Source organism: Zalophus californianus, chromosome 1, assembly GCF_009762305.2.
Source record: "Zalophus californianus isolate mZalCal1 chromosome 1, mZalCal1.pri.v2, whole genome shotgun sequence".
Taxonomy (NCBI): Eukaryota; Metazoa; Chordata; class Mammalia; order Carnivora; family Otariidae; genus Zalophus; species Zalophus californianus.
This window is the reverse complement of record NC_045595.1, coordinates 135,048,408-135,073,743: the sequence shown is the minus strand read 5'-3', so window position 1 is coordinate 135,073,743 and position 25,336 is coordinate 135,048,408. Positions and strand designations below refer to the sequence as shown.

The window sequence follows — 25,336 nt, the reverse complement described above, 5'->3', positions numbered from 1 at the left end:
ATGCCAGCCACGGGTAGGCCAGGGGAAACCACACTTGTGTCGGGCTGCCTGAGTTCTTGAGGCTCTGGTCCACGTCAGTGACAGTCCCGGGCCCCACCGTGACATCCGGGCAGGCCAGCCAGCGACAGTGCCGCCCCTCTCCCTCTCCGGTCTCTTCACGCTCCCCAAGGCTCAGGGGGAAGCCCCTGGAGCCAAGGCTCCCACTCTCAGACCTTCTCCACTGGGCCGACTCAGGTCCCTGATCACACACAAAAAAACAATTTAGCCTTGAGACTGGAAAAAAAAAAAAGTTTTAATAAATACAAAAATCTCCAATAATGACTCTGCTCAGCTCAGGGGCAGCAGGAGTGAAGTGGGGGGACCCTTGGTGCTGAGTGAGGATAAATTAAAAATCCCAACAAGCCAGTGACATTATGTACAGAGAGAAAGGGGTTGGGCTTCCAAGGCAGTGGCTGGAGGGTGACAGGGCAGGAGTCGGAGTGGCCGTGGCCTTGGTCTGCCCTGGCTGCCCCTTCCCCTCGTGGAGGTGTGGTTCCCAGAGGTAGTGGGGGGAGGGAGAAGAGGCAGAAAAGAGGGGCCAAAGGCACTGGGTTTCCCACAGGAGAACGCAGGGTCCTTGGCGCCAGTCCTTCCCCCAGCCCAGGCCCCGTCCTCTTGGTCATGCGGCCTTCTGGCTGCTCCCTAGGAGCCTTCGGCTTCTTTCTCCAGCTCTGGAACCGTCCTTGTCTCTGGGGCTGCTGGAGACAGAAGGGAGTAAATTTTGGAGCTGTGTGACCTTAGCCTAGCTGCTTAATTCCTCTGAGCTTCAGAAATCTCACTTGTAAAGAAAAAGTAATCAATACCAAGTCCACAAGGCTGCTGTGTGGTGGAAAGGAATGGCACCGGTGAAGCAGATGGCGTGGCTCCTGGCAGGTGGCAGGTGCCGCCTTCCCCCCCAGGCACCCCACGGACAGCCCCCTCACTTACGCCGCCGGGGTGCGCAGTGGGGGCAGCAGCGACTCTCCTTCCCTGGACCGCAGGACAGTGGCAGTGAACAGTCATCCCGCTCACAGTGGGGCACCCCTGCCTGGTGCAGGACAGAGCGGATTTGCAGGGTACCCAGAGGCACAGGGACACAGCAGCCTTCAGCCTTTTCGGGGAAGCCCACTCCCAGGAGCCTGCCCTCCCCGGAAAGGTCTCCCCACTCTAGGCCAGGCCCCCAGTGCCCACCTCACACAAAGCACACTCCCCACTCACCCCACATCTGCAGGTGATACAGCTCATCTCCCCAAAGGGAGGCACCGAGGGGTGCCAGCTCTGGCTGTCTGGGAACCACTGCCCTGCAAAACGGCAGCCCCGGGGCCCATCGGCCTGCATGGGGTCCCCCAACTGGGGGTGGGCCCCTGACCCCACTGTTGGAAGGGAGGGAGGGAGGGAGGGAGAGCTCAGCAGATGTGAGTTCTGTGAGGGCCACCCAGGTTTTATTTGTCTTTGAATCTCCAACACCTAGCAGTTTCTGGCACTTAGTAGGTGACAAATTTGGATGAGAGGATGGCTGGCTGGCCGGCCGGCCGGCCGGCTGGCTGGCTGGCTGGCTGGGAGGATGGGAAGATGGGAGGATGGGAGGAAGGATGGACGAATAGATGGCTAGAAGGTTGGTTTGAAGGAAGGGAGGAAGGGAGAGAGGGAGGAGTGGATGGATGGGGCAGGAACTGGAGCCCTTCTTAGCCCACTAATAAAGCCATGCACATTCTTTCCAAATGCATTTAGAGTTCTGACTCCAGGCTGGGCATGGAGCAGTGCTCAGTAACTGCTGAATGAGCTGAGAAGTCCCTTCCATCCACCTTCACTATGCATCCCCTCACTGTGTACCCCCTCACCTAGGACAAGGCAGCGAAGCACCTCATCCGCCCCAGGAAGCCTCCGTGCCCACCCCCCTCACCTGGACACTGTTTGCAGCAGTCAGTGGGGTTGGCACGGACAGGCTGGGCGCAGGCTAGCCGAGGACACTGCACCTTCTCACAGTGCACCTCTCCAGTGCCCCCCTGTAGGGATCCATTGAGGGAGGGTGTCAGAAAGGAAAAGGAGCCTCCTGCTTCCTCCCTCTCCTTTTCCATCCCTCAAATGTCATACTGCCATGGCCCTTCACTCAGAGGCCCTGGACTGGTGCTTTATACACCCGAACTCAAATGTTCATGGTAGCCCTGCAACACAGCTGCTCTCCTATCTGCTCATAGGAGTGGAAAGGGGAGTTCAGGGAGGCACAGAAATTGCCAGGGCTATACGGAGCGAGTCAGCAGGCTGAGCCAGAATTCACACCCACGTCAGCCCTTCCCTTTTCCTGCAGGAAGCTGACTCTCAATGCTCAAAGGACTTTTCATAGTGCTTTCATCCTTCAGCCTTCCTTACCCAGGCTGGGCTTTCCTCTTCTGGCAGCCCCCTCCCCATCTCTGCAGACCCTGCTGGGTTATGGCACCAGAGAGGGTTGGGCGGCCATACCTTGCAGGTGCAGACAGCACACTTAATTAAGCCAAATGGGGGCACGACGGGGTGCCACCGGGTACCCGCTGCCCGCCAGCTCCGGTCACCATCAAAATAGCAGCCTGGTTGGGGGGGGAGGGGACAGGGACAGTGCCCAGCTGCCATGAGTACTGAGCTCATTGGCTGGGCCCACAATCAAGGCTGGAGTCTCAGGCCAACCCCACACTAGTCTAACCCCAGGGCCCGTTTGTGGACCAATGACTCTAATGAAGCCTGTCAGATGTCATTTGGAATCTGTGCCCCTCAGCCTCCCTTCACTCCCCCCCCATATATATTTTCACCCTTTTGTCCCCCTCCTGGTCCCACCCAACAGCTCCGCTGGATTCCCCACCCCTGCATGCACACTTCCGGCTCACCCTCTCCAGGGTCTCTGGTCCGTGAGAGCCCAGGCAGGTCTCTGACATCTTGTTTCTCTGTGGGGCCAGAGAAATAGTGAAGGCAGGGGATGGCCACCCCCCTCCCCCCCCAGAGGCCTCATCCCCCACGGTGGACCCTGCACTACCCGCTCCACTCAGGCAGGACACTCACCTGGGCACACGGGGCAGCACTGGTCCGGTGCCTGCACCGGGCTGGGACAGCTGGGCGGCGGGCACACCACGGGGTCACAGATCACCGTGCGTCTCTGCAAAGAGAGGTGGGGGGTGGGGAGCGGGGGCTTGACTGGGACCCTTGCCCCAGAACCTAGACCTCAGTGCGCCCTTCCGCGGTGTCTTACCTGGCAGGTGCACAGCGAACAGAGCGGGTCATAGTTAGGCGCCCAGCGAGCCCCATGGGGGCGCTGCTGCCCCTCGAAGTAGCAGGTGTTGGGGTCTCGCAGTCGCCCTGCGCCGCCGGGTTTGGCTGGCGCGGGGGCGTCCGGGCCAAGCACAGCAGGCAGCGCGGGCAGGGCGGCGGCTGCTGCATCCGAAGCCCCAGGCGCCCACGCTCCCTCGGCCCCCGCGGCCGCCAGCCGCAGGCCGCCCACCTCACATTGGTTGGCGACGTGCACCTGGGAGGAGAGGCGGGTTGAGGCAACGTCTGGGGCTCCCCCTCGTGTCTCCACCAGCCCCGGCCAGCCCAAGACACCTCCACCTCTGGAGCACCCCCACGCCCCGGGAAGATGCTAGTAGGCCAACAATCAGCCAGCAACCAGGGACAGGGTGGTCTGCTGCCAGCCTGGCCGTGGACCTTGTCGGGCTTCATCCTCCCAACCAGCCGGGGAATGTGATACCACCGCCGCCAGGGCCCAGGGGCTCAGAGAGCTCGGCGACTCAGGCAAGAGCACACTGTGCCCGCCCAACTCTGAACCATCCCCAGCGGTCCAGACTGCCCGCCTACCTGCCCCCGGAGCTCCCCTTGGGGGCTCCCCTTGGTGGTGATCAGCAGGGAGGCAGTGCCCTGCGCCAGATGCCGCAGCAGCTCAGGTTCCAGGTCCTTTACCACGCCCTGGGCCTGTGCGAGACAGGATAAGGGATGGCAACAAGGTGCTCTAGGGCTGTGCCTACTGTTCTTGATTCGCAGATGAGAAACTGAGGCATGGGCAGGTGAAATAAGGTCTTCAGGAAAGTGAAACCCATTAGTGGTGGTGTGGAGCTCAGAAGCCAGGTCTCTCTGACTCCAAGTCCCTGGCAGCCCACCCCATTGGAGGGGGCTTGCTCCATCCCACCTGCTCCTCTGGAGGTCCCGTGCGTTACATACTATCCAAGAGAGAAGGATGCAGGAAGGAGAATGGACGCTAAAGAGCTGAGTCAGATTCATAGCCAGGGCTGTCTGACTCCCGAGCCCAGGTCAGCTCCGCCACGCCAGGCTACCTGCTCTCGGCCTCCCCCCGCCACAGGCCAGCACAACCCTCCATGATTAAAAAAGCAGATCTTTTCCGAGCTGCCTCCACCGTCACGTGCTCACCTCCGGGCCGTAGAATCCCTTCAGCAGCCGCCGGGGCCCTGGCATCCCAGGAGGCCCGAGGAGGTGGGCCGTGACAGTGCCCTGCTCTGAGCCACCAAGCCCAGCCAGCAGCACTTCATAGTGCAGGTGACAGTGGGTATCCAGGGAGAGCCAGGCATGTCCTGCTGCCTGGCTCTGCACAGGGGGTAACACCAGGGCTCCTGCCAGGGGCACGGGCAGTGCTGGATCCAGACAGAGGAGAGGGGATAGCTGAGGAGGTGGCCTAGAGCAGCCACTCCCTTCTTCCCAGTATTCCCCCATCTCCTGCCTCTTCCCCTGACACGCATTCCACACGTGGGCGGACACTGTCCATAGGCACAGGGCTGGGGGGCAGCAAGTTTTAGACCCCTGCACCACGGCCAAGGAGAGGGTCTCCCAGCAGGGCCACCCTCTACACCCCCACCTTCTCCAGATGCCAACCTGGGGCTCAGGCACGAAGAAAGATACACCAGGCTCTGGCCCCCGGCACCTGAGTCCCCGACTCGAGGACACCAGAGGGTGGGCGAAGCCCTGGGGCACTCACTCTCATGGCGGGCGCTGTGTCCACTATAGGGCAGGGCAGACACGTGCCCCCGCAGTTCTCCATCTGGGAAGTCCTTGGTGCCCACGTTCAGGAACAGCTCATTCTGCAGCAGCATATGAACCCCTCGGGCACCCAACCCAGGGCAGATCCCCACAGCCTGGGGGGGGCAGGGAAGGAGAAGCCCCAGCTGCAGCCTGCCAGATTCCCGACGAACCCCTCATCAGCTTTCACACAAGCCCAAGATTCTGGATGCCTTTCTGTGTTTTGTGCCCCGTTACATCCAATGCACACACGCATGACTGGATAGCACCTCACAGGCGCAGGTTCAAGTCCTTCCTCTGCCCCTTCCTACCTATGAAACAGTCTTGAGGAGTTATTTAACCTCTCGGATCCTTCACTCCACCGTCTAGAAAATGGGAACCATGAGGGCCAAAAATAATATAAGAAAGGCAATAGGTGCAGTATGCAGCACAGAGAAAGGCTCAGTAAACGGCACTCATTGTTACCACATTTTTAATTACGTGGTCTCCCTGTCCAACTCCTCCTATTTGATGTGACATTGCTGAGGATGGGGGGCACATCTGATTTTCTCCATATTCCAGTCCCTAGCCTGAGGCTCCCTAAAAATGTGTCCAGGGAATCGGTGTGTCAATGAGAGAACCTGTTAGTGAGTGAATGACCCCGAACCTCCCTGCTCATCCAACCCGGCTTTCCACGCCCCTGGGCACGGGCCCTGTGGCCTGGCTCTGCCGACAGCACTCACTGTGTGTCCTCCCGGCTGGAGTCCGGCCATGTGGCACAGGACCGTGCGCTGGTTTCTCCGCTGAGGCTTGGTCTCCAGCGTCATGGCCACCACCTCACTGCCTGTACCCACCACTTGCACCTGGGGGACAGGGTGGGGGAGGACAAATTGGAGTGGCTGAGAAGGCCTGAGGCCCGAACCATGCAGGCCGAAGCCCCTCTCGCCCGTGCCGCTCCTGACTCTTACCTGGTAGATCAGGGAGCCATTTCCTAGCAGTGTAAGGCTGGCTGAGCCAGCTGCACCCGTCTGAACTGGGATCAGGGCATCGGCCCCGCAAAGGACACTTTGCAGGACTGCAGGGGGACAAGAAAGGTGGAGGCAGGCTTGCCCCACGGCTGCTCATCCCTCCCCAGCCCCCACGATTCCTCCTATACCCACCCTGGCCACGTGTTTGTGCCTTTCAGTGTTATGTGCCCGGGGTGCCAGCCCCACCCCGCCTCACCATCGCAGCTCTGCCTGGCAGCGATGTGTCCGCTGATGCGCGGCCCTGGCCCACCTGCCCTCTCCAGGGCCATCTGTAGCTCCCCCAGCACCAGCCAGTCCATCTCCTGGGCCGTCAGGTTGGGCAGCACCTCAGCAAAGCCTGGCTCCTGGGGACAGAGCAAGGTATAGTGGGTGCAGCAAAAGGCCAGGGCAGGTGGCAGCAAGAGCCAGAGCCTCGCTCACCTGGACTGAGGCATTGGCCTGGAGCTCTCGCAGTAGCTGGCCCTGGTGTAGAATCTGGAGCCACAAGGAAACCTGGGCTGGTCCTGCAATGGCCACACGTGTGGATACCTCTGAGGGATCGGTGCTCTCCCTACCCTCCTCACGTGGCCCGCCCCATCCCACTTACCCCCACTCCTGGATTCCAGCAGTCCACGGAAGAGCAGCAAGAAATGCAAGGAGTCCTCCGTGTCGCTGAGAGTGAGTAGGGCGATGCCCCCTATGCCAGGCTGTGGGGGACCTTCTAGGGTCAGGATGGCACTGAAGGTCTCTGGGGGAGGAGGAAGGACCATGAGAGCCCATCAGGAAGTCCCCTCCTCGGCCCACTCTGTTCCTGGGGATACAGAAGACTCAGAACTTCACGTCCAGGGGCCATTTGCTCCCCTCACCTGCAGCCAGGGCCCGGTGTCGGATGAGAGGCCCCCAGACCTCCCCTGAAGGGTGAGTGGGTGTCACAAGTGCCACCTGCAGCTGTTCTGCCCTAAGGAGCCGCAGAGACAACCGAGGCACTGCCCGCCACACCCCACAGACCTGGAGCAGAGAGACAAGAAGGCCCCACTCAGACAGTATGCAACACAGGCCCTCTGAGAGGCCCAGCTCCGGTGAGGAAGGAATACGGGAAGGAGCCCCAAGCCCTCCTAGGAAGCTTAGGAAGGGGGCCTTGGAGCCAGATGCTGGGGTCCAAGTCCTGGCTCAACCACTTACTAGCTGTGTGACCTTGAGCAAATCACATTCTGCTACTGAGCCTCAGTTCCCTCATCTGTAAAATGGGCATCACAATGTCAGTGCCTTTCTCTCACTGGGCTGTGGTGAGGACCCACGGAGGCAATGCAGGGCCCGCTGGCAGTACAGGGCCCAGACTGGGTAAGCACCCATAAATGGCATCATCTCACCAGGCCATCTCGCGTGGGGGCTGCAGGGTGCTCAAATAGGACGCTGCCAGCCGAGTCGGAGAAGCGGATTCGAGTCGGGCGGTCCAGCCTGGGAATGAGGATGCGGTGAGCGTCGGCCAGGAGCAGCTCCTCCAGCCTCTCCCAACTCTCCTTCCCCAGTCCCCAGCTGACCCCTCCTCCCACCTTCCCCTTTCTCACTGCCTGTAGGAGATGGAGAAACGCAAGCTAGAGCGCAGCAGAGACACTCGGGCCCGAGCCACGGCCTGCGACCTCGGCCCTGTCAGCAGCGCCACGAAGTCTGCGAGGAAAAGATGTGCCAGGGTGTCGGCGCCCGCTGCGGCAGCCCGGCCCCGACCACAGCCCCAGCTCCTGCCTGGCCCATACCTACCCGTGTGGCCGTCCCCTCGCGCCCGGTCCTCAGAGCCCGGCTCCCCGCGGTCGCTGTAGCTGCGGTGCTCTGGGTCCCGCGGGTACTCGAAGGCCAGGCCCGTCGGCGGCCTCTCGGGAGCGCCGCGCTCTAAGCCGGGAGTGGGAAACCCGGGCTTCAGCTGGGCGCTACGAGGGCCGGCCGGCCGCTCCATCTGCTCCGGCCGCGCCAGCCGCGGGGCTCAGGACCAAGCGTCACTGCCCTGCCGCCCTCCCCTCACCGCGGCGCCGGCCTTACCCTGGGGGCAGCTCTGGCAGCAGTGTCCCGGCAGCAGCCGCGGCTGCACGCACGCCAGGGCTGGGCACTCGGGTTTGATGTGCTTGCAGCTGACCCTGCCCGGGCCCCTCGCGCGGCGACCCCACTGAGGCTGCTTGTGGGGAAGACGGGAAGAACGAGTGAGTGCCAGACACCAACTGGTGGGACACCCCCCCCCCACCCGGCGATCAGGGGAGAGTCATGGGACCAGACCAAGGTCATCCCATGGAGTCAGACCGCTCCGCTTCTTAACAAGCTCCGTGACCCTAAACAAACTACTTAACGTCTCTGGGCCTTGGGGTCCCTATCTGGGAAATGGGGGAAGTAATAGTGTGTATCTAGCAGGATTATTCTAGGAGTTAAGTGAGAGACCGATGAAACAGTTGGCAAAGAGCCTGACACATAGTGGGTGATCAACAACAGTCAACACCTGAGACTTGAAAGAGGCGCTTCCTCTCCACTTTCTCCGCCAGAAAGATATACATATATATCTCCGAAATACCTGCAGACTCGCTTCTTTCTGCTCAGCAGCTCCGAGTCCACTCCGACATCCCGGGGACCCGAGCGCCCCCCCACCCGCAAGGGCCCCGGCCACGGCAGTTGGGTTCACTCACCGCCTCGCAGGCGCACAGCACACAGCGCATCACCCCGAAGGGCTCCCCCAGGTCCGGGTGCCACGTCTCGTCCAAGGCATAGACCTTCCCGCCGAAGGAGCAGCCTGCGGGGACGGGCTTGGCTGGCGGCCGCTGTCCCGTTCCTGCGGTGTGCCCGCCCTGGGCGCTGCCGGCCGGGCCCTGGGTGTTCCCCGCCCCCCCCACCCAGGCCCCCCGCACGCTGCGCCTCGCGACCCCCGCCCACCCTCCCTGGCCGCCTGCCGCGCTGAGCCACCTGCGCCCGGCGCCCCCTCCGGGCGGGCGCAGACTTGCCCAGAGCCGGACTCTCTGCCTGCGCGTCCCCCGGGCCGCCCACCTACCTGCCGCTCCCCGAATGGGCAGCGGCTCCTTCTCGGGCCGGATGGGCAGCGCGGGGGGCTCGGGGCCGGCGCCGTGGGCCGGCGGGCAGCCGAGCAGCAGCAGCCCGAGGAGCAGCAGCGGGGCCGGCGGGGCCGGGAGGCTCGGCATGACGCGAACGGGACAGCTGGGGAGGCGGGAGGGAGGAGGGAGCAGCAGAGGGAGGAGGGAGGTGGGAGGAGGGCCGGGCCGGGGGCGGTACGGCGGGAGGGGGCCGGGGCCAGGGCCCGGGCAGTGCGGCGAGGGGCTCGTCGGGCGGCGGGAGTCGGCGCCGGGCCGGGCGGGGCGGGAGGAGCGGCCGGGAGGAGCGCGGGCGGGCGGGCGCTGACCCGGGCCGTACGCGGCTCTAGTGCCCCGGGCGCCGGCTCCGGCCCGTTTTATGCCCCGCGCCCGGCGCCCCGGCCGGGGGGCCTCCTCCTCAGCAAACGGGGCGGTGGCGGCGGCTCGGCGAGGGGCCGGGCTGAGCCCGGGGGGTCCGGCCCAGCAGCAGCGGCCCGGATCGCGAGTGGGGGAGGGGAGGGAGGGGCTGGGACCGGGCAGGGGAGGAGGGAGGGGCTGGAGGGGAAGGGGGAGCGGAGGGGGTAGGGGGAGGGGAGGGACCAGGGGGCGCGAAGAGGGGAGAAGAGGCGGGTCTGGAGCCCCCCGCTGCTGGCGGCCACAGGGCGGCTGCACCAGGAGGTGCGTGTCCGGCCCAAGACGGGAGCCCCAGGCCAGGGAGGGGCAAAGGCTGGGCCTGAGGCCTGGGCCGGCCACTGGGCTAGTACTTGGTTCCTGCCGGAAAGATGAAGACTTGTCTTTTAAGGATGACAACGTGCAGGAAAGGCCCGTCAACTGATCTCCCCTAGTGTGGGCCCACAGCACCTCTCAAACCCCACACCACCCACACTCATTGCCTGGCCTGTGGCCCTATCTCTTCCCCGAGGTCTTCCCTCACTCTACTGTTCCCCAGGACAGGAACTTAGCCAGAAAGAGAGTCCCCTTTCTGTCTGTGACAGTGTTTCCCTCCCTACCGTAACCTGTCCCGCAGGCCCATCCAACCATCGCTGTCCCCAGCCTGACATCCTCTCTCACCCTCTTCCCTTCACCCAGGGGACCCTCTGCCTCTCCACCCCACCCCCCAACCTCCTTTGTCTTGGTTTCCTGGTCATGCCTGCCTCCCTGCCCCCCCCCACACCCATTCACCCACCATCCTCCCAACCATCCCAGCACCCTCCTTCCTAATCTTGGGAGGCATCTCGTCTGGCTGAACTGGAGAATTCCGGGATCTAGGCCATACTCCTTAGCTGACAGCCCCATCCCTGGGAGGAGGAGCAGGAGGGGAAGAACTGGGGTGGGGGTGATGGGAACAAGGTCAGGCCAGGAGGCCCCTGAGGACAGAGACTGTGAGGAGACTGGGATTGAGGGGAAAGCAAAGGAACTAGAACCAGGGCCAAAGGAAGAGGGGGGCCAGCAGGAGGTATTTGCGGGGGAGGTTCAGCAGCTGTCTTTCCTAAGACAGGGACACATGGGCCTGGTTATTCCTCTTGTCACATATGGAGTGGTAGGAGATGGAAGGGGGAGAAAGACAGGGCAAGCTCAGGAGAGCTTGGGCACAGAGGTAAGTGGCCTTAGCTGTCTGAGTCACTGCCCCCCCCCCCCCGGCCCCGCAGAGGGGCACCTGAGCCCAGCCTAACCACCCCGCAGTCCTCTCAAATGGTCCAAACCCTTTTCCTATAACACTGACCAATGACGGGGTCATTCCCTAATACAGGCAATACCCACATTCCCACTGGGAAAGGGGGAATAAGACACGACCCCCACAGGATTATAGGAGAGAAAGGCAGGAAAGCAAGAGCCCTAGCGGGTCTCAGTAGCAGGTGTGTTGTCCAGGGAGAAGAAATTTGGCCAGTCAGGAACTGAACAACGCACCAACCTAAAACCAGAACCAGATCTCTGTGCCTCTTCCGCAGGAACAAAAAGATCCTGCCAGATTTCTCCTGGGGAAAAAAGACCTGTTCCCTTCCCATCTCCTCCCCCCAGCCAGGTCCCAGGTTTCCCATCTCCTAGAAAAAGATGGATCCCCCTGTTGAAATCCTCCCTGTGGTGTGTGTGGGTGGAGGAGCTGGGCTCTGCTAGTGGACCATGGTCCAGGCAGGGGCTCCACGTTCAGTGCGGGTGGGAGGAGAAGGCGTCACTTCCGGGGGCCTTCCCCAGTATCTGGTGGCTCCCTGCTCTCTGATTGGGCAGAAGTGTCCTGGGCAGGCCTGTGACCCTACTGCTGTGGAGGGGCTGTGCCCCAGCACTACGTGTCTTCCTACCCATCGGCTCCCCAGAGTGCTGCCTGCTGTGCACCTGGGTCCTGGAGTCCTTCTCTACCCGGTGAGTGGCAAGCAGGGTTTGGAGTTACGTGAGGGTAGGAAGGATAGGAAAGAGGAATTGGGCTCACAGCTGGGGGAGGGGCAGGCAAACTGGAACCTACAGGCACTGACCTTTGTCGAGAAGAGTGTGTAGCCTTCCCAGAATGGGAGGAGCAGGACAGAGCAGGGGTAGGGGGTGGGGTGCTGGGTTCTGAGGGACCGATCACAGACTTGGAGGAATATAGCCCTGTCCTGGCGGGCCCTAAGGAAAGGGGACGTGTGCCCCGGGAGAAAATAAGAAAGGTGGTGCATTTAGGGCTTAGGGCATATAGCATCAAGCCAGACACAGGCCCAATCCCCATTCTTACCCAGTTGTTCTTAGTTAGCTTATGGTTCTGAATCCTGGGACTGGGGAAGCTGGGCCCAAGGAGAGGGTAGTGGGAGGAGGGCTCATGCATGTTGACAGACCTACAGGAAATCCCAATATTGAATCAGGTGCAGGCCTCTTTGCACAACTTGTCAAAGAAGGAGGAGGCCATGTGGGGGGTCCTGTGAAGGAACTGGAAGGGGTCTGCTGAGGGGGCAGGGAGGAAGATGTGGGCTAGGAGTTGGATACGGTGGGTGTCCAACACAGGGTAACCATGTAAGGTGGGTGCCTCGCTCAGCAGGTACCTATTGCTGGGCAAATTGCCTTGGGTGGGAAGTCCCAGGACTGTTAGCTCCTCTCTCCGCCTCAGATAACCCAGTATTTTAGAACTGGGAGTGCAAAGAAAAACTCCAAGAGGCTTATGGGTGGGGGTAAATGGAGAGCGAATGAGCGGTTAATTGCTCCCATACCACCTTCTCATAATCTTGTAATCACCAACCCCTAGGAGTACAGTTTTGTTTTCCCCAAGTCCTCCGCCCCACTCCTCCAGCTACCCCTCAACACATTGCACATGTTTGCTAGCTCCTCATGCTCACCTGATATCCCGCTTTCCAACCTCTTCTCCCAGGCTCATGCCACAGTACTCCTATTCCCTCTCCCCATCCCCGATTTTCTCCAACCAAACTGAGGTTGCTCGGAATTTGGGGCCAGTTAGGGTGTGTGTGCGTGCACGCGCGCGCGCGCGCTTGCAGTATTCCATCCTGCTGCTCTCGGCAGGGGCAGGAGCACCAGCCCCACGTCAGACTCACTGAGGAACCCTGACAAAGAGGAGACACCACATGCCGCAGTCACAAGGAGACCTGGGAGCAGTCAGAGCGCTAGCAGTTCCGGGCTGGTCAGCATCTCATGCCCTCCCAGCAGCTGCACCGCACACCGCCCCACCCCGCCCCGCCACCAGGCAGTCCTTTCCTTGACACCTGATTCAATGTTCATTATTCCTGTCACTTGCAGGATAGATTCCAGACCCTCTTCCTCAGCCCACCTGTGCCCCACCGTGCAAGAAGAGCCGGAGCCCAAGCCGCCTCCATGGCCCCAGGAAGGAGTCAGGGGAGAGGCCCCATCCAGGGAGCCGCTCCTTCCAGACAGCCTGGCCAGAATGGAGCCGACTGGTAAGAACACACCTGCGGGACCTAGGGCCAAATCACAGAGGGGTTCAAGAGGAAAGAGAAAGGAGATGTGCTGCCTCCAGGGTGGAGGGCGGAGGGAACCCAATCTCCCAGGATTTGAGGCTTCTGAAAGGTAAATGCCCTGGATTTCAGGTCTGGGTCCTAACTGGGAATTCCTGGACTACCACCTGACAATGATTTCTTCCTCATCCACCCTGTCAACCTCACTTTTCCTCTTCTAAGAACTGCTCCTCGTGGTCATGCTTCTCCTAACTGCAAGACTGGATCTGTGCCTCCCGGCTCCTCCCGCCTGTGACCCCCGTCTCCTAAATAAACTGCTTCGCGACTCCCATGTCCTTCACAGCAGACTGGTGAGGATCTCCCAGCACTCTCCCCTCTATCCATTAACTCGTTAGATACCCCTCCTCCCATCATTCCCTCTCACTCCCAGACCCGATCACTGTTCTTCCCATATTGTCCTTGGTGGGACCGCCACCTCCCCATCACCACTCCTTGATGAGGATGATGATTTGCGATCTAGTCCACTTATAAAAGCTCTAGTCTGGACATGTCTTACTCCTGGTCACTGGGTCACCACCCCCCCTCCTTTATTTGAGCTCCCATCTCCACCCCACCCCACGACCAATCTTTTTCACTAGAACCAGTGTCCAGACGTTAACCCTTTGTCCACACCTGTCCTGCTGCCTGCTGTGGACTTCAGCTTGGGAGAATGGAAAACCCAGAAGGTAAGAAAGCCATCCCTTCCTTTGGTTTCCCTAATTCCTGTCTTCATCAGTTTTCTACTGCTTCCCATGGATTCTTCAAAATTCCTGAGCTTCCTAAAAATATCTCACCTTGCGCTTGGCCACCCTAACCTAATCTACATTCCACTATGATGATATCCTCTGGACAAGATGGCTTGCAGTCCCAGTATGTGAAAATAGCTTCAAAGCTGAACACCCAGAAAAGCTGGATAGAAGTCTCTCACAGCCATGCCTTTGACCTACTCCCATGCAAACTTCTCAAGCTGGCATGAAGAAGTAAGACTGATCTGTCATCCCCAGATGACACAAAACTGGGAAGCAGAGGTAAAATAGCAAAAGATAGAATCAAGATTCACATTGCTGAAAGGCTAGATCAAAAACAAGGTAAAATTTAACAGAGATATACAACAAATTCTACATTTACTCAAAGTAATCGAGTAAAGTCCTATTCCAGCTTTCAGGCCAAAATGCCCCCACTTCCCCTTATATAAACTTCTGGCCCTAGAACTTCCTATGAACAAGATCTGGGAGGACTGAGTTGACCTCAGACTTAGCAGGTAACACTATTAAAGCAGCTATTTTAAAAGCTAGTGATTCTAGGTGGCTTTAGATGTTTAGCATCCACCTTGTGGAAATATTCCTAAAAACCTTTAAGTGGCCTGCACTTAACAGTACTGAGTTGAGTACTGGATACTCTCCTCTAGACACATGCTAATTTATTCAGAGGGACCATATTAAACTGGCATGTGTCCAGAAGGAAGAAGCAACCTGAACAGTGAGAGGTTAGAAAACACATTCTGTGAGGAATGGCTTAAAAAAAAGAAAAAAGAAAAAAGCCTGTCTGATGAATTTGGAGAAAAGTTGTAAGTCTTGTGGTATAGCTGGACATGCTTTAGTCTGAGGCTCAGGAACCTCTGGGGAGGGAGCACTCCGTGCAAGGTCAGCTCTTCTACCCTCAAGAACCCTAGAATCCCCTTTCTTCCCTCGGGTCTTGGCGGGGGCGGGGGGGGGGGGGGGGGGGGGGGGGGGGGGGGCGGAACTGGGCCAGGGACGAAGGGCAATTCCTAGGGATCCCTTGCAGTTCCAGCCCTGCCATTGATCAGAAGCCCCTTTCCTTCATCTTTATGATCTTTGTGATGGTCTCATCTCTCCGCTACGTTTTTTTAAAAATCATGATTTTAGGATTTTGTAGCAGAAAGAGTAGATTGGCAGCACTAGAACCGAGAGGTTAAAAACTATAATAGTGCAGATTCCAACGTAGTGTAAGGGGGGAAAAGAACCTTTCTGACTGAAGTTAAGGGTAAGACCAGGCTGGGTTACCGGACACTGGAGTTACTCAAGCACAGGCTGATGACCAATTGTCGGGAGACTGTGAAGGAATTCCTGGGCTGGGTGGGACCTTGGTCCTGTCCAATTCTCAGCTCCTGTGATTCATTCCGCTGGCTACTCCTAGGGGCTCCCCACCCGCTATTAGCATGCCCTTTGAAGCAGGCCGCTTCTCCCTTCCATCTCTTTTGCAGGAGAAGACCAAGGCACAGGACGTTCTGGGAGCCGCGACCCTTCTGCGGGAGGGAGTAATGGCAGCACGGAGACAGCTGGGACCCACCTGCCTCTCATCCCTCCTGGGACAGCTTTCTGGACAGGTCCGTCTCCTCCTTGGGGCCCTGCAGGGCCTCCTTGGAACCCAGGTAAGTAAGTCCTGAGTCAAGGGAACTACAGAAACTGTCCTTTGCTGACTCAGTCCCTTTAGAAGACCTGAGGGAAAAAGGCAAATTCTGGGAATCATGAGGGTAGCACAGCTGACCAACTAAGGAGTGTTCCCTCCCAGCCATAAAGGGAGCACCTTTATCTTTCCCTGGAGACGAGGGATGGCATGATATCCAGCCCAGGTCTCTGGCCTCAGGCCCATCCTCTGCCCTCAGCTTCCTCCACAGGGCAGGACCACAACTCACAAGGATCCCAATGCCATATTCCTGACCTTCCAACAACTGCTCCGAGGAAAGGTGCGCTTCCTGCTGCTTGTAGTAGGGCCCACCCTCTGTGTCAAGCAGGCCCTACCCACGACAGCTGTCCCAAGCAATACCTCTCTATTGCTCACACTGCACAAGCTCCCAAACAGGACTTCTGGATTGTTGGAGACAAACTCCAGTGTCTCAGCCAGAACTACTGGCTCTGGACTTCTGAAGAGTCTGCAGGGATTCAGAGCCAAGATTCCTGGTCTGCTGAACCAAACCTCCAGGTCCCTAGACCAAATGCCTGGACACCTGAACAGGACACATGGACCCTTGATTGGAACTCATGGACTCTTTCCTGGACCCTCACCCATGGCCCTAGGAGCCCCAGACATCCCTCCGGGAACTTCAGACATGGACTCCCTGGCCCCCGACCTCTGGCCTGGATATTCTCCTTCCCCAACCCATCCTCCTACTGGGCAATATACACTCTTCTCTCCTTCACCCACCTCGCCCACCCCCCCCGGGGCCAGCTCCAGCCTCCATCTCCTGACCCCACTGTCATAGCCAACTCGACCAGTCCTCTTCTAATTGCAGCCTACCCTCACTTCCAGAATCTGTCTCAGAAGGAGTAAGGTACTCCGGCCCTGCCAGCATCAGCACTGTCTCCATGTAAAGTTCCCTTTCCAGGAGGGGAGGCCCTGGGAGTCAAGTTATACCAGATTTCCTGCTTTCACCTGAAACCCAAAGCCCTGCTAACGGGGGAGACACAGGACAGAAAAGGGGATCATTTTTCACTGTATATTGTAAAACTTCAGAAGCTATTTTTTTAAACTATCAATAATATTCACCAGAGCAGCTACTTATCTTTGGTCTGTTTTCTGCACAAATTTACAACTAATTCTCTACATGCTCTTTTTCATACAACAATTCTGCAAAGGGCTGGACCAGCCTGACTTCTGAACGGAGGTAGAGACTAACCTTATGTTTAGAAAACAGGGGAAGAAAGCTTTGGTTTTCTACTCAGAACTAAGGTTAGTCTCTTTCTCCCCTTTACTATCATTCTCAGCGGGACTCTGATCTCCTTTTCTAAGGAGATCCTTACTCTTGAAAAATGAATGAGAAGTAGTCTCTCAGAAGGGCTATCTTTACACAATCAACAAAACTGAGCCTATATAAATAAAGGATAAATAAGAACACCCAAAAGCTAACTGAAAAGCAAGGGAAAGAGGTTCTTCAAGGGGCAATAGATCTCCCCCTTCCCTCCCCTCCAAAAAAGTTAACAGGAAGCCTCAGAGAGCCTCGCACCCCAGGTAAGGCTGTGCAGACAGTTCAGTCAGGACAAAACCTGGACGTGACAGCTGAGCAAACAGCAAGAGCTTCAGCAGCTCAGCAGGAAGCCTCACCAGGCACGGGTTCCTGCCTCCCTCCTGTGGAGGTCAGGGGGAAGTGCAGGAAGTGGCAAGAGTCAGTCTCCCAGGGCTCACACAGCAGGAGGGACAAGTACAAGTTGAAGGCTCATTTCCCAATTCCCAGAAGTCCACAGTACCTAAAAAGCAGCTCTATGTGACCACCATGAACTCTGCTAAGAATTCTCTAGAGAAGAAGCCCGGCTTATGGGGCTTTGCAAATAAATGCCACCGTGGTGCTTAGGAAAAGGTTTGTGTTGCCCCCAAAAAAACTCCATTGCAAAGGTCAACCCTACATCTAGAGGCTCCTGTAGGAAAACTAACAGAAGCTTTTTCCTCTTCCCTCCTCCCCCGCAACTCCCCAAAGGAGAGGAAAAACTACCATGTAGGTAGAAAAGCCAAGATCCCAGAGTTCCAAACACCGCCACAAATACCCCGGGACCAGTAAAGGTATTCCAAAATAGAAGAAGGAAAGCCAGTGTGCCAAGAGCTTTATGTAGGTTACCTTTTATAGTGCTCACACACCTCTATCAGGCTGGGGATGCTATCAGTCTCAGAGAAGCCAGGCACGTTCTCAGTGCTCACATAGCCTGTGAGCAAGAAAAGAAGAAACAGCCTGGGCTGACTAGAGCCCATACGGTCCCTAGTGTGATGCACTGTCCAATAGATCACTCAGTAATTGTGCTTATTAGAAAAGATGTTCAAGTCCTGAGGGAGGAAATACATCAACAATTAAAGAGTTCTGAGTAGAAAACCAAAGCTCTTGGACGGGGAGACCAATTTAGACATCTCCAGGTGTCCTCCTCTCCCATCATGGACGGAACAGTTGCCACAGAGAAGGAATCAACAAATGCACAAAGCTCAAAAGTGTTGTTCAGATCTCAGAGGGTGTCAGTTTTTGGATGGGAGAGAACAGTTCTTCCACACTATCAATTCCAGCATGCCGTCAAGAGAACGGTAAGTGGAAACTGTAATCTACTGAAATACCAAACTAGGCTAAATGTAATAACCAAATGAAGAACTTTGTGGCCCATGAAAGAGTTAGCACCCGGGACAAGATATGTCAAAGGGACCAAAGGCAAAAGCTTCAGGGTTCTCAGCACAGTCAGAGAGACAAGGAAGGCAAAACAGCAAGGAGTATACATCTAGTAAGTTCCAGGCATCCAGGATTGGCATCTGACCTATTTTAGGGCAAATGCAAATAACTCATGGGCTTTTCCAGTGAACTAAGCTGTCCCTATTGAGAATCTAACCCTTCCCAAAACTTCGTCAGGCTGATTCTATCCCTTCTTCCCTTTCCACAAAATGCAAAAAACCATTACAACCAGAACACCCTTCTCTCTATCCGACTGCATGCCAGTTCCCTCTTCTGCCACCCCAGGGCAGCCAGGATAGTGTGCTATGCTACCCCACAAACTATTACTGAGAATTAGGTTCTCCGACTCTAACCTAAGCCCATCCTTCTCAAACACCCCCAAAAATCTGACTCCATGTAAAAGTTCTAGGAGTCCACAAAAGTTCATCCCAACCCCCACTGCATCTTCTATCCCCCCACATAGTAAACCAAAGAAACACCTTTTCCTCCCCCCCTGCAGAGATCATTCATTTTCAGCCCATTTCCCTAAATACTATTTCTAACACCTCATGTAAAGACCTGAAAATGATGGGGAAGGAAACACCCCTGGGCATCCCAGCAGGGGGACAGGCTCCCCAGGCAAAGCCAGATCAAAAGAGAAAACTCCTTAATACACACTCGCCATCTTTCTGGATTGCTACCCTGAATTTCCCAGGGGAAATCAGAGCCCAGGATACTTTCTCAGAGACCTTGACTGCCAGGCTGAAGAGCCAGCTCATATGCCGGAGTCCTAGTAAGCATCACCACTTCCTCAATTTTGTTCTTGCCCAGTTTTAAGTTAGGGACTGTAGTCAGGCTGCTCCTTTGTCCTGGGTACTGCCACTGGACTGCCAACCTCATTGGTATTGCTGCCCTGTCCACTGCACTGGTCTGTGCGGCAGCTGCCTGTTCAGTGTCACTGGTGAGAACCCCCACCCCCACCCACTTACCCTCCCCTCCAGGTCATCAATGGAATGTCGAGCAGACACCTAGCTCCTCCACCTGTTCCTACAACCACCAAATCTGCTCTTCCTACTCTCCTCGTAGTCAGGTCCCAAGCCAGCATCTAAAAGCCTCCACCCAAAGCTTCCACAAAAATGAACATTTCCAGGCTGTGCAAGTGACTCATTCAAATCAACGTGATCTGACTTCCTAAGAGACTGAAAGTGTTGGAAGGACACAAGCAGGGCTCCTTGCCAATTCAAAATTCTATGCCAAATGGGTGGTATCTTCCGGGGCTGGGGTGCCCTCAAGAGCCAAAAGCACAATACTCTCTCTCCCAGAGAGAAAATCACATTGGAGAATAAATGTTGGGGATAGTCAACCAGGAGGCTTAGATAACCCTAAACCCAGATACCAAAAGGTCAGAATAGATCCTACATTGACATGTGATCATCTGGCTGTGGGCCAGAAATACAATATACCACAGGCAAATTGGAAAAAAATGATTTTAGAGTAATGGAAAAGATTTTTTTTTTAAGGTGGGGAAAACAGTCTGAAAAAGTAAAGTTTAATTAAAAAATCATATACACAAACAACTTCTGATTCCTTTTAAGCCCTCCCACTGGGTCTTTCACAGGCAAGTTTCCCATTGAGCCCAGACCACCTAAAGAAGCACCCCCAGTGGCCAGCCAGCCAGCCCTTCCCGAACAGGTGGTCTCAGGCTCGAATGGACGTCCAAGTCCTGAGTGACTAAGCAGCAAGGTTGGCTTCCTGGGTGCTTTAGAAGGCCAGTTTCTTCATCAGCAGATAAACTCTGGAATCCACTTCAAATCCATGCAGGTTGTTGGCATCACCCTGCAGCCTCATGAGCAGGCCACCATAGGACACGTAGGCAGAGCTGAAACAGAAGGCCCCAGTCTCATGAGGTTAAGCTCTGGAGCAGCAGCGACCTAATGGCTCTCCATCCCAGCTTAAGAAAAAGAGGCACCCTTCCAGTGTTCTGTCATTAGGAACCAAAATTCAGACAAGGATGAATGCACAAATTTGTGCAAAGAAGTGTTCTTTTTATCAACAAGAGTGAAAAATGCTACACGCCCACAATAATGGAAATGGTCAAATGAATTAAGATATATCCATTTACTGGAATGTTATGCAGCTATTAAAATGTTTAGGAGAGGGGCGCCCGGGTGGTCAGTTGGTTAAGTGTCTGCCTTCGGCTCCAGTCATGATACCAGGGTCCTGGGATCGAGTCCCGCATCAGGCCCCCTGCTCAGCAGGGAGCCTGCTTCTCCCTCTCCCTCTGCTGCTCCCCGTGCTTGTGCTCTCTCTCTCTCTCAAATAAATAAGTAAAATCTTAAAAAAAAAAATTTAAAAAAATGTTTAGGAAAAGCTTTAAATTGACATGGGGAAACCTGTTTTACAAAACTTGAAGAAAAAGAGCAGAAGAAAACATTGTAATAAACGTGATCTCAAAGAAAAAAGTACACAGGAAAAACCCTAGAATATTTAAAGATGTTTATGTAAAAGATTCCCTCTGGGTATGGAATTATAGGTGACTTTTTTTGCTTCTTCACATTACTTCTCTGCTTTTCAAATTTCTTACAAAGGGCACATATTGTTTTAATAAAATTTTAAAGAAGAGAAAAAATAGTTGGGCAGGGAAACCAAAGAACTAGGGATTGGATTCCAGAAGAGCAAAACACACACACAAATAAACAAAAACAAAAAAGCCTAGCAGTTTAATCACTTAATGCTGCATCTAGTTCCTGGGGAAGAAACCTTCCTTTGCACTTCACATAGCAAGATCATCAGTTTCTCATTTGGGCCCCTGGGCCCCAAGGTCCAGACAAAGGGCCAAGTGAGCAGCCTACATTTCAGACTGGAAACTGTTCCCACAAGAGTTTCTTTCTGGGTCCCACCTAGGTCTGAGGGGCTTGGGGAGAGAGACCCAAACCAGGAAACATGAAGCATGGCCCAAATTTTCAGAGCAGAGCTCAGGTTATCAGAACAGGGCTGGGGGGCAAGGGTTCTCACAAGACCATGGAACTTACAGACGCGTTGCTGCTTCAGTAGAAGTTTCGTCGCCCTCAATCCTGTATACTTTCCCATACATTACATACTCAAACTGGTCAGCCCTGTGGAACAGTAGTGGCAAGGTTATTCTTCAAAGTAGTTAACAATAACAAGAAGCCCTTTAAAAACGGTAACTGGTAACTAAGTGTCAACATTCTAACAGATGTTTTCCAAACACAATGCCATTTAGTCCTCCCAGGGACCCTATGAGCAAGGTGTGACCATCTGTACTTTACTGACGGGGAAACCGAGGCTGCAAGAGGTTAAGGCTATTCAATAAGTAAGTGGCAGGGCTGAGATTGGAACTCCATCCAAAGCCTTTCCATCACACCAAACTCCCTCTGAAGATGCAAAGCTCATACAGCCTGGGTCACTCAGTGGTCATCTCCTCAGCGATCAATAAGCTACAACCCACAAGCATGTAATCACTGCCCTGGATAAACACCTGGCTGTTTGAATTCTTAAGTGCAGCACTTTCCTTAAGGTTGCTCAGATTCTACTGATAATCATTTATTCCACAAATTAAATAAGGATCTTTCTATACCCCTCATCTACTTAGTCCTCAGGCATATTTCAAGTACTCCCTTCTTCACTTCCTCACCTGGAAGGTCTATCATCTGTGGGGTTGTATTCACCGTCATCCAGGGTACCATCTTCATATAAGGTACTGGCTATGACCAACCGGAACTTGTCACCTGAAAATCATGGCAATATCTGAGGCTGAAGAACAGCTGGAATGAAAAAAAGCCTCCTGCAATTGCCTGTGTTCAATACTTACCCAGGTCCACAGGGTAAATCTGAATGTTTACATCTAAGATCAGGTCCATCTTGAAAGACTCACTCTCACAATGTAGTCGAGACACTGGAGGGAAGTAGAGAAAGAGTGGCATGGGTAATTGCCAGGCCCAGGGCAGACCCTGCAGACCCCACTCTGGAGGATTATATGTAATTGAACACTCATTCTAACCCAGTCTGCATCCACTAGCCTCTCATCTGCTCCCAAAGAAGTGCAGACTCAATCAGAACCAGATATGCCAGGAGGACAGGGGAGAAAACTATGGCAAGTGGACAGAATCTCAGAAAAGAATCAAAGGTCCTCTGGCAATAAATAATATCCAGGTTCTAGACCTGCCTAGGTGATTAAGAAACAACCTGACTGAATGGCCAAAATTAACAAGTCAGGAAACCACAGATGTTGGCGAGGATGCGGAGAAAAGGGAACCCTCCTACACTGTTGGTGGGAATGCAAGCTGGTGCAGCCACTCTGGAAAACGGTATGGAGGTTCCTCAAACTTGAAAATAGGGGCGCCTGGGTGGCTCAGTCATTAAGCATCTGCCTTCGGTTCAGGTAATGATCCCAGGGTCCTGGGATCGAGCCCCGCATCGGGCTCCCTGCTTGGCGGGAAGCCTGCTTCTCCCTCTCCCACTCCCCCTGCTTGTGTTCCGTCTCTCTCTGTCAAATAAATAAAATCTTAAAAAAAAAAAAAAAAGTTGAAAATAGAGCTACCCTACAACCCAGCAATTGCACTACTGGGTATTTACCCCAAAGATACAAACGTAGTGATCCGAAGGGGTATGTGCACCCCAATGTTTACAGCAGCAATGTCCACAATAGCCAAACTATGGAAAGAGCCAAGACGTCCAACAACAGATGAATGGATAAAGAAGATATGGTATATATATATATATATATATACAGTGGAATATTATGCAGCCATCAAAAAATGAAATCTTGCCATTTGCAATGACATGGACGGAACTAGAGGATATTATGCTAAGCGAAATAAGTCAATCAGAGAAAGACAAGTATCATATGATCTCACTGATACGAGGAATTCTTAATCTCAGGAAGCAAACTGAGGGTTGCTGGGGTGGTGGAGGGTGGGAGGGATGGGGTGGCTGGGTGATGGACACTGGGGAGGGTATGTGCTATGGTGATCGCTGTGAATTGTGTAAGACTGATGAATCACAGACCTGTACCTCTGAAACAAATAATACATTATATGTTAAAAAAAATAAAAGAAGATAGTAGGAAGGGAAAAATGAAGGGGGGGCAAATCGGAGGGGGATGGGGGGATGGGTTAGCCCGGTGACGGGTATTAAGGAGGGCACATACTGCATGGGGCTCTGGGTGTTATATGCAAACAATGAAGCATGGAACACTACATCAAAAACTAATGATGTACTGTGTGGTGACTAACATAACATAATAAAATTAAATTAAAAAAAAAAAAAGAAGAAGAAACAACCTGACTTTGGGCAAGTTACTCATTCATCCAAAGGTTTTGTCTTTCTGTGCCAGGTGCTGTGCTGAGTGGACTATCAGGACTCTTAAGAACTGGTGTTTGTCTTGAAGAACGTCTCAGTCTCCAGGCAAAGGAAGAGACAGACACCAAGGAGGAATGATTACTGATCAATGACAGAATAAAGAGATGTATAGCAAGCAGGCAATTCTAACTCTGAGAGGACGTCACAAAGAGCTAAAGATTCTTAGGACAATACAAGAATATAGGCTCTGAAGTCGGACTTACTCACTGTGCAGCCTTGGGTAGGTTACTTAACTTCTCGGAACAAAATGGATTAAGACACCAACTACCTCATGGTGGCTCTTGAAAGGAATAGGTAGGACAAAATGTATGTAAGGTGCACGATACAGCGCCTACCACAGAGTGGGGAGCGATTAGAAAAATGCAGTCTACCAGCACCATGAGAAAAGGCCACCCAAGCACAGGGCACAGCCTGTGTGAAGCCAGGCCGAGTTCCGGAGTCTCCGTGTTCCCATCTATACAGTGTTTCCTGAGGGAGATTCCTATGTCAGGAACTGCCTGTAGGGGCAGGTCACGTGGGTTGGGTGGACAAAGGGCCCAGGGGCGTGTCCCCGAGGCGGTTAGCCCCTTCCTCTAAACCGCCCCTACGTCTACGTACACCTTACCTCGGTCAAACTTCTTGCCCTCCGGGTCAATGTCTTTCACATCAAAAATATCCTCAAACAGGATGCCCGCCATGGTGAGGTGGCCACGAGAGTAGCAGAGGGGCTGGGAGCGCGACCACGCCCAGGGGTACGCGCTCCCCCTCGCGTGGAGAAAAGGAGAGAGGGAAAAAGAGAGTGCCTACACAGCGGCAGCAAGGAACTAGAACAACGCATGCGCACGGACATGCAGTAACGCTACCACTTCCGCCGCCTGGCTCTCGGGGCTGCCTAACTTCCGCCCCTAATGATTCTTTCCGAGAGGCCTCAGGATTTAGGGCGGGTCTCATGACCGGATAACTCCGCCCCAGGGCGGGGACACGATTAGTTCCACCTCCGGCCGAGGTGGCGCGGTTCCTCGCTGGACGCTGAGGCTCTACTGCGCCCTCTTAAGAGTCCGGGTCGGGAAGACTGGAATGCACGGGGGGCCTACCCCAGCCAGGGACCTTGATCCTTGGCCCAGAGAAGCCCGGCCCAAGCCGTACACTGCTGGTCTGCGTGCCCGCCTAGGGCACAGTCCGCGCCGAGGGCGGGCGGAACAGAACTCCGTTCCCAGCGCGCTGACCCTGCAGGGCACAGAGCCCCGTTCCCCCAGCTGGCACGGAGGCCTAGCCCGGCCCAGGCCGGACCGGCTTGGCCCTGCTGGATGTCACCCGAGCCGGGTCCGTCCAGTTTGGGAATTTGCCATGATGTCACTATGGGGAAGAGGAAAGCCTGCACTTGTCCCCTCCCCTGGTACGGCACCCTCCCTTACCACTGCCCTCTTCCCCTGGGCCCTACTCTCTTCTACTCTGCCTCTTCAGCCCGGCATTAACGCCAGCCATCACACTGCTCTCTTCCTCGGGAGCACTGGCTCTTCAGCTTGGGACTACCTGCTCCCCGACCACTGCCTTCTCCCTCCGGACGCTGATCTGTGTGCCCCTTCATGTTGGCACTGTCCTCGCCCACGGATACCAGCTCTTCCTTTATACTGCCCCTTCCTCTTAGGTGCTGGCTCCTCACACTGCCCCCTTTCTGGCACTGCCTCTGCCTCCCACATGCCCCTTCATCCTGGTACTGCGTCCTCCCGCACACTCCCTGTTTCCTGGGCACTGGCCTCTCCCCTAACACTATCTCTTACATTGCCCATCCACCCTGTGCTCACCCCACCCTCTGCTCTGTCCTTCTCCAGACCCTGATAGAGAACGCAG

The 25,336-nt window shown here is 55.4% G+C and overlaps 3 protein-coding genes across 17 annotated transcripts; 1 reads left to right on the top strand and 2 right to left on the bottom strand.

Annotated features, from left to right (window-relative positions):
* Nucleotides 1-283: 283 nt before the first annotated feature.
* Nucleotides 284-9,166, bottom strand: CHRD (chordin). 15 transcript variants are annotated; one of them, XM_027585065.2, is made up of 24 exons: nt 9,019-9,141; nt 8,660-8,763; nt 8,028-8,160; nt 7,752-7,880; nt 7,562-7,661; nt 7,364-7,451; nt 6,860-7,001; nt 6,601-6,741; nt 6,435-6,517; nt 6,211-6,358; nt 5,955-6,061; nt 5,730-5,849; nt 4,967-5,123; nt 4,405-4,625; nt 3,838-3,951; nt 3,236-3,508; nt 3,049-3,142; nt 2,877-2,933; nt 2,479-2,582; nt 1,922-2,024; nt 1,237-1,391; nt 967-1,066; nt 843-858; nt 521-737 (listed from the first exon to the last, which is right to left on the bottom strand). In XM_027585065.2, the coding sequence occupies exons 2-24, from the start codon at nt 8,687-8,689 to the stop codon at nt 659-661; spliced, it is 2,694 nt and encodes an 897-aa protein (XP_027440866.1). In that variant the 5' UTR covers nt 8,690-8,763; nt 9,019-9,141; the 3' UTR covers nt 521-658. The 15 variants fall into 15 exon arrangements, 12 of the variants coding, with proteins under 12 accessions (XP_035584630.1, XP_035584632.1, XP_035584631.1 ...); XM_027585066.2 differs by having other exon boundaries at nt 521-734; XM_035728742.1 differs by having other exon boundaries at nt 539-737; nt 967-1,062.
* A 983-nt stretch (nt 9,167-10,149) lies between these two features.
* THPO (thrombopoietin) lies at nt 10,150-16,562 on the top strand. The gene is given in 9 exon segments (XM_027584200.2): nt 10,150-11,167; nt 11,170-11,211; nt 11,214-11,413; nt 12,770-12,927; nt 13,168-13,295; nt 13,584-13,670; nt 15,209-15,376; nt 15,611-16,165; nt 16,168-16,562. Coding segments are annotated over 9 exon segments (1,506 nt in total). The 5' UTR covers nt 10,150-11,107; the 3' UTR covers nt 16,276-16,562.
* A 3,069-nt stretch (nt 16,563-19,631) lies between these two features.
* POLR2H (RNA polymerase II, I and III subunit H) lies at nt 19,632-24,412 on the bottom strand. The gene is made up of 5 exons (XM_027584204.2): nt 24,111-24,412; nt 21,957-22,040; nt 21,780-21,873; nt 21,157-21,240; nt 19,632-20,003 (listed from the first exon to the last, which is right to left on the bottom strand). The coding sequence occupies exons 1-5, from the start codon at nt 24,181-24,183 to the stop codon at nt 19,886-19,888; spliced, it is 453 nt and encodes a 150-aa protein (XP_027440005.1). The 5' UTR covers nt 24,184-24,412; the 3' UTR covers nt 19,632-19,885.
* Between the last annotated feature and the right edge of the window lie 924 nt (nt 24,413-25,336).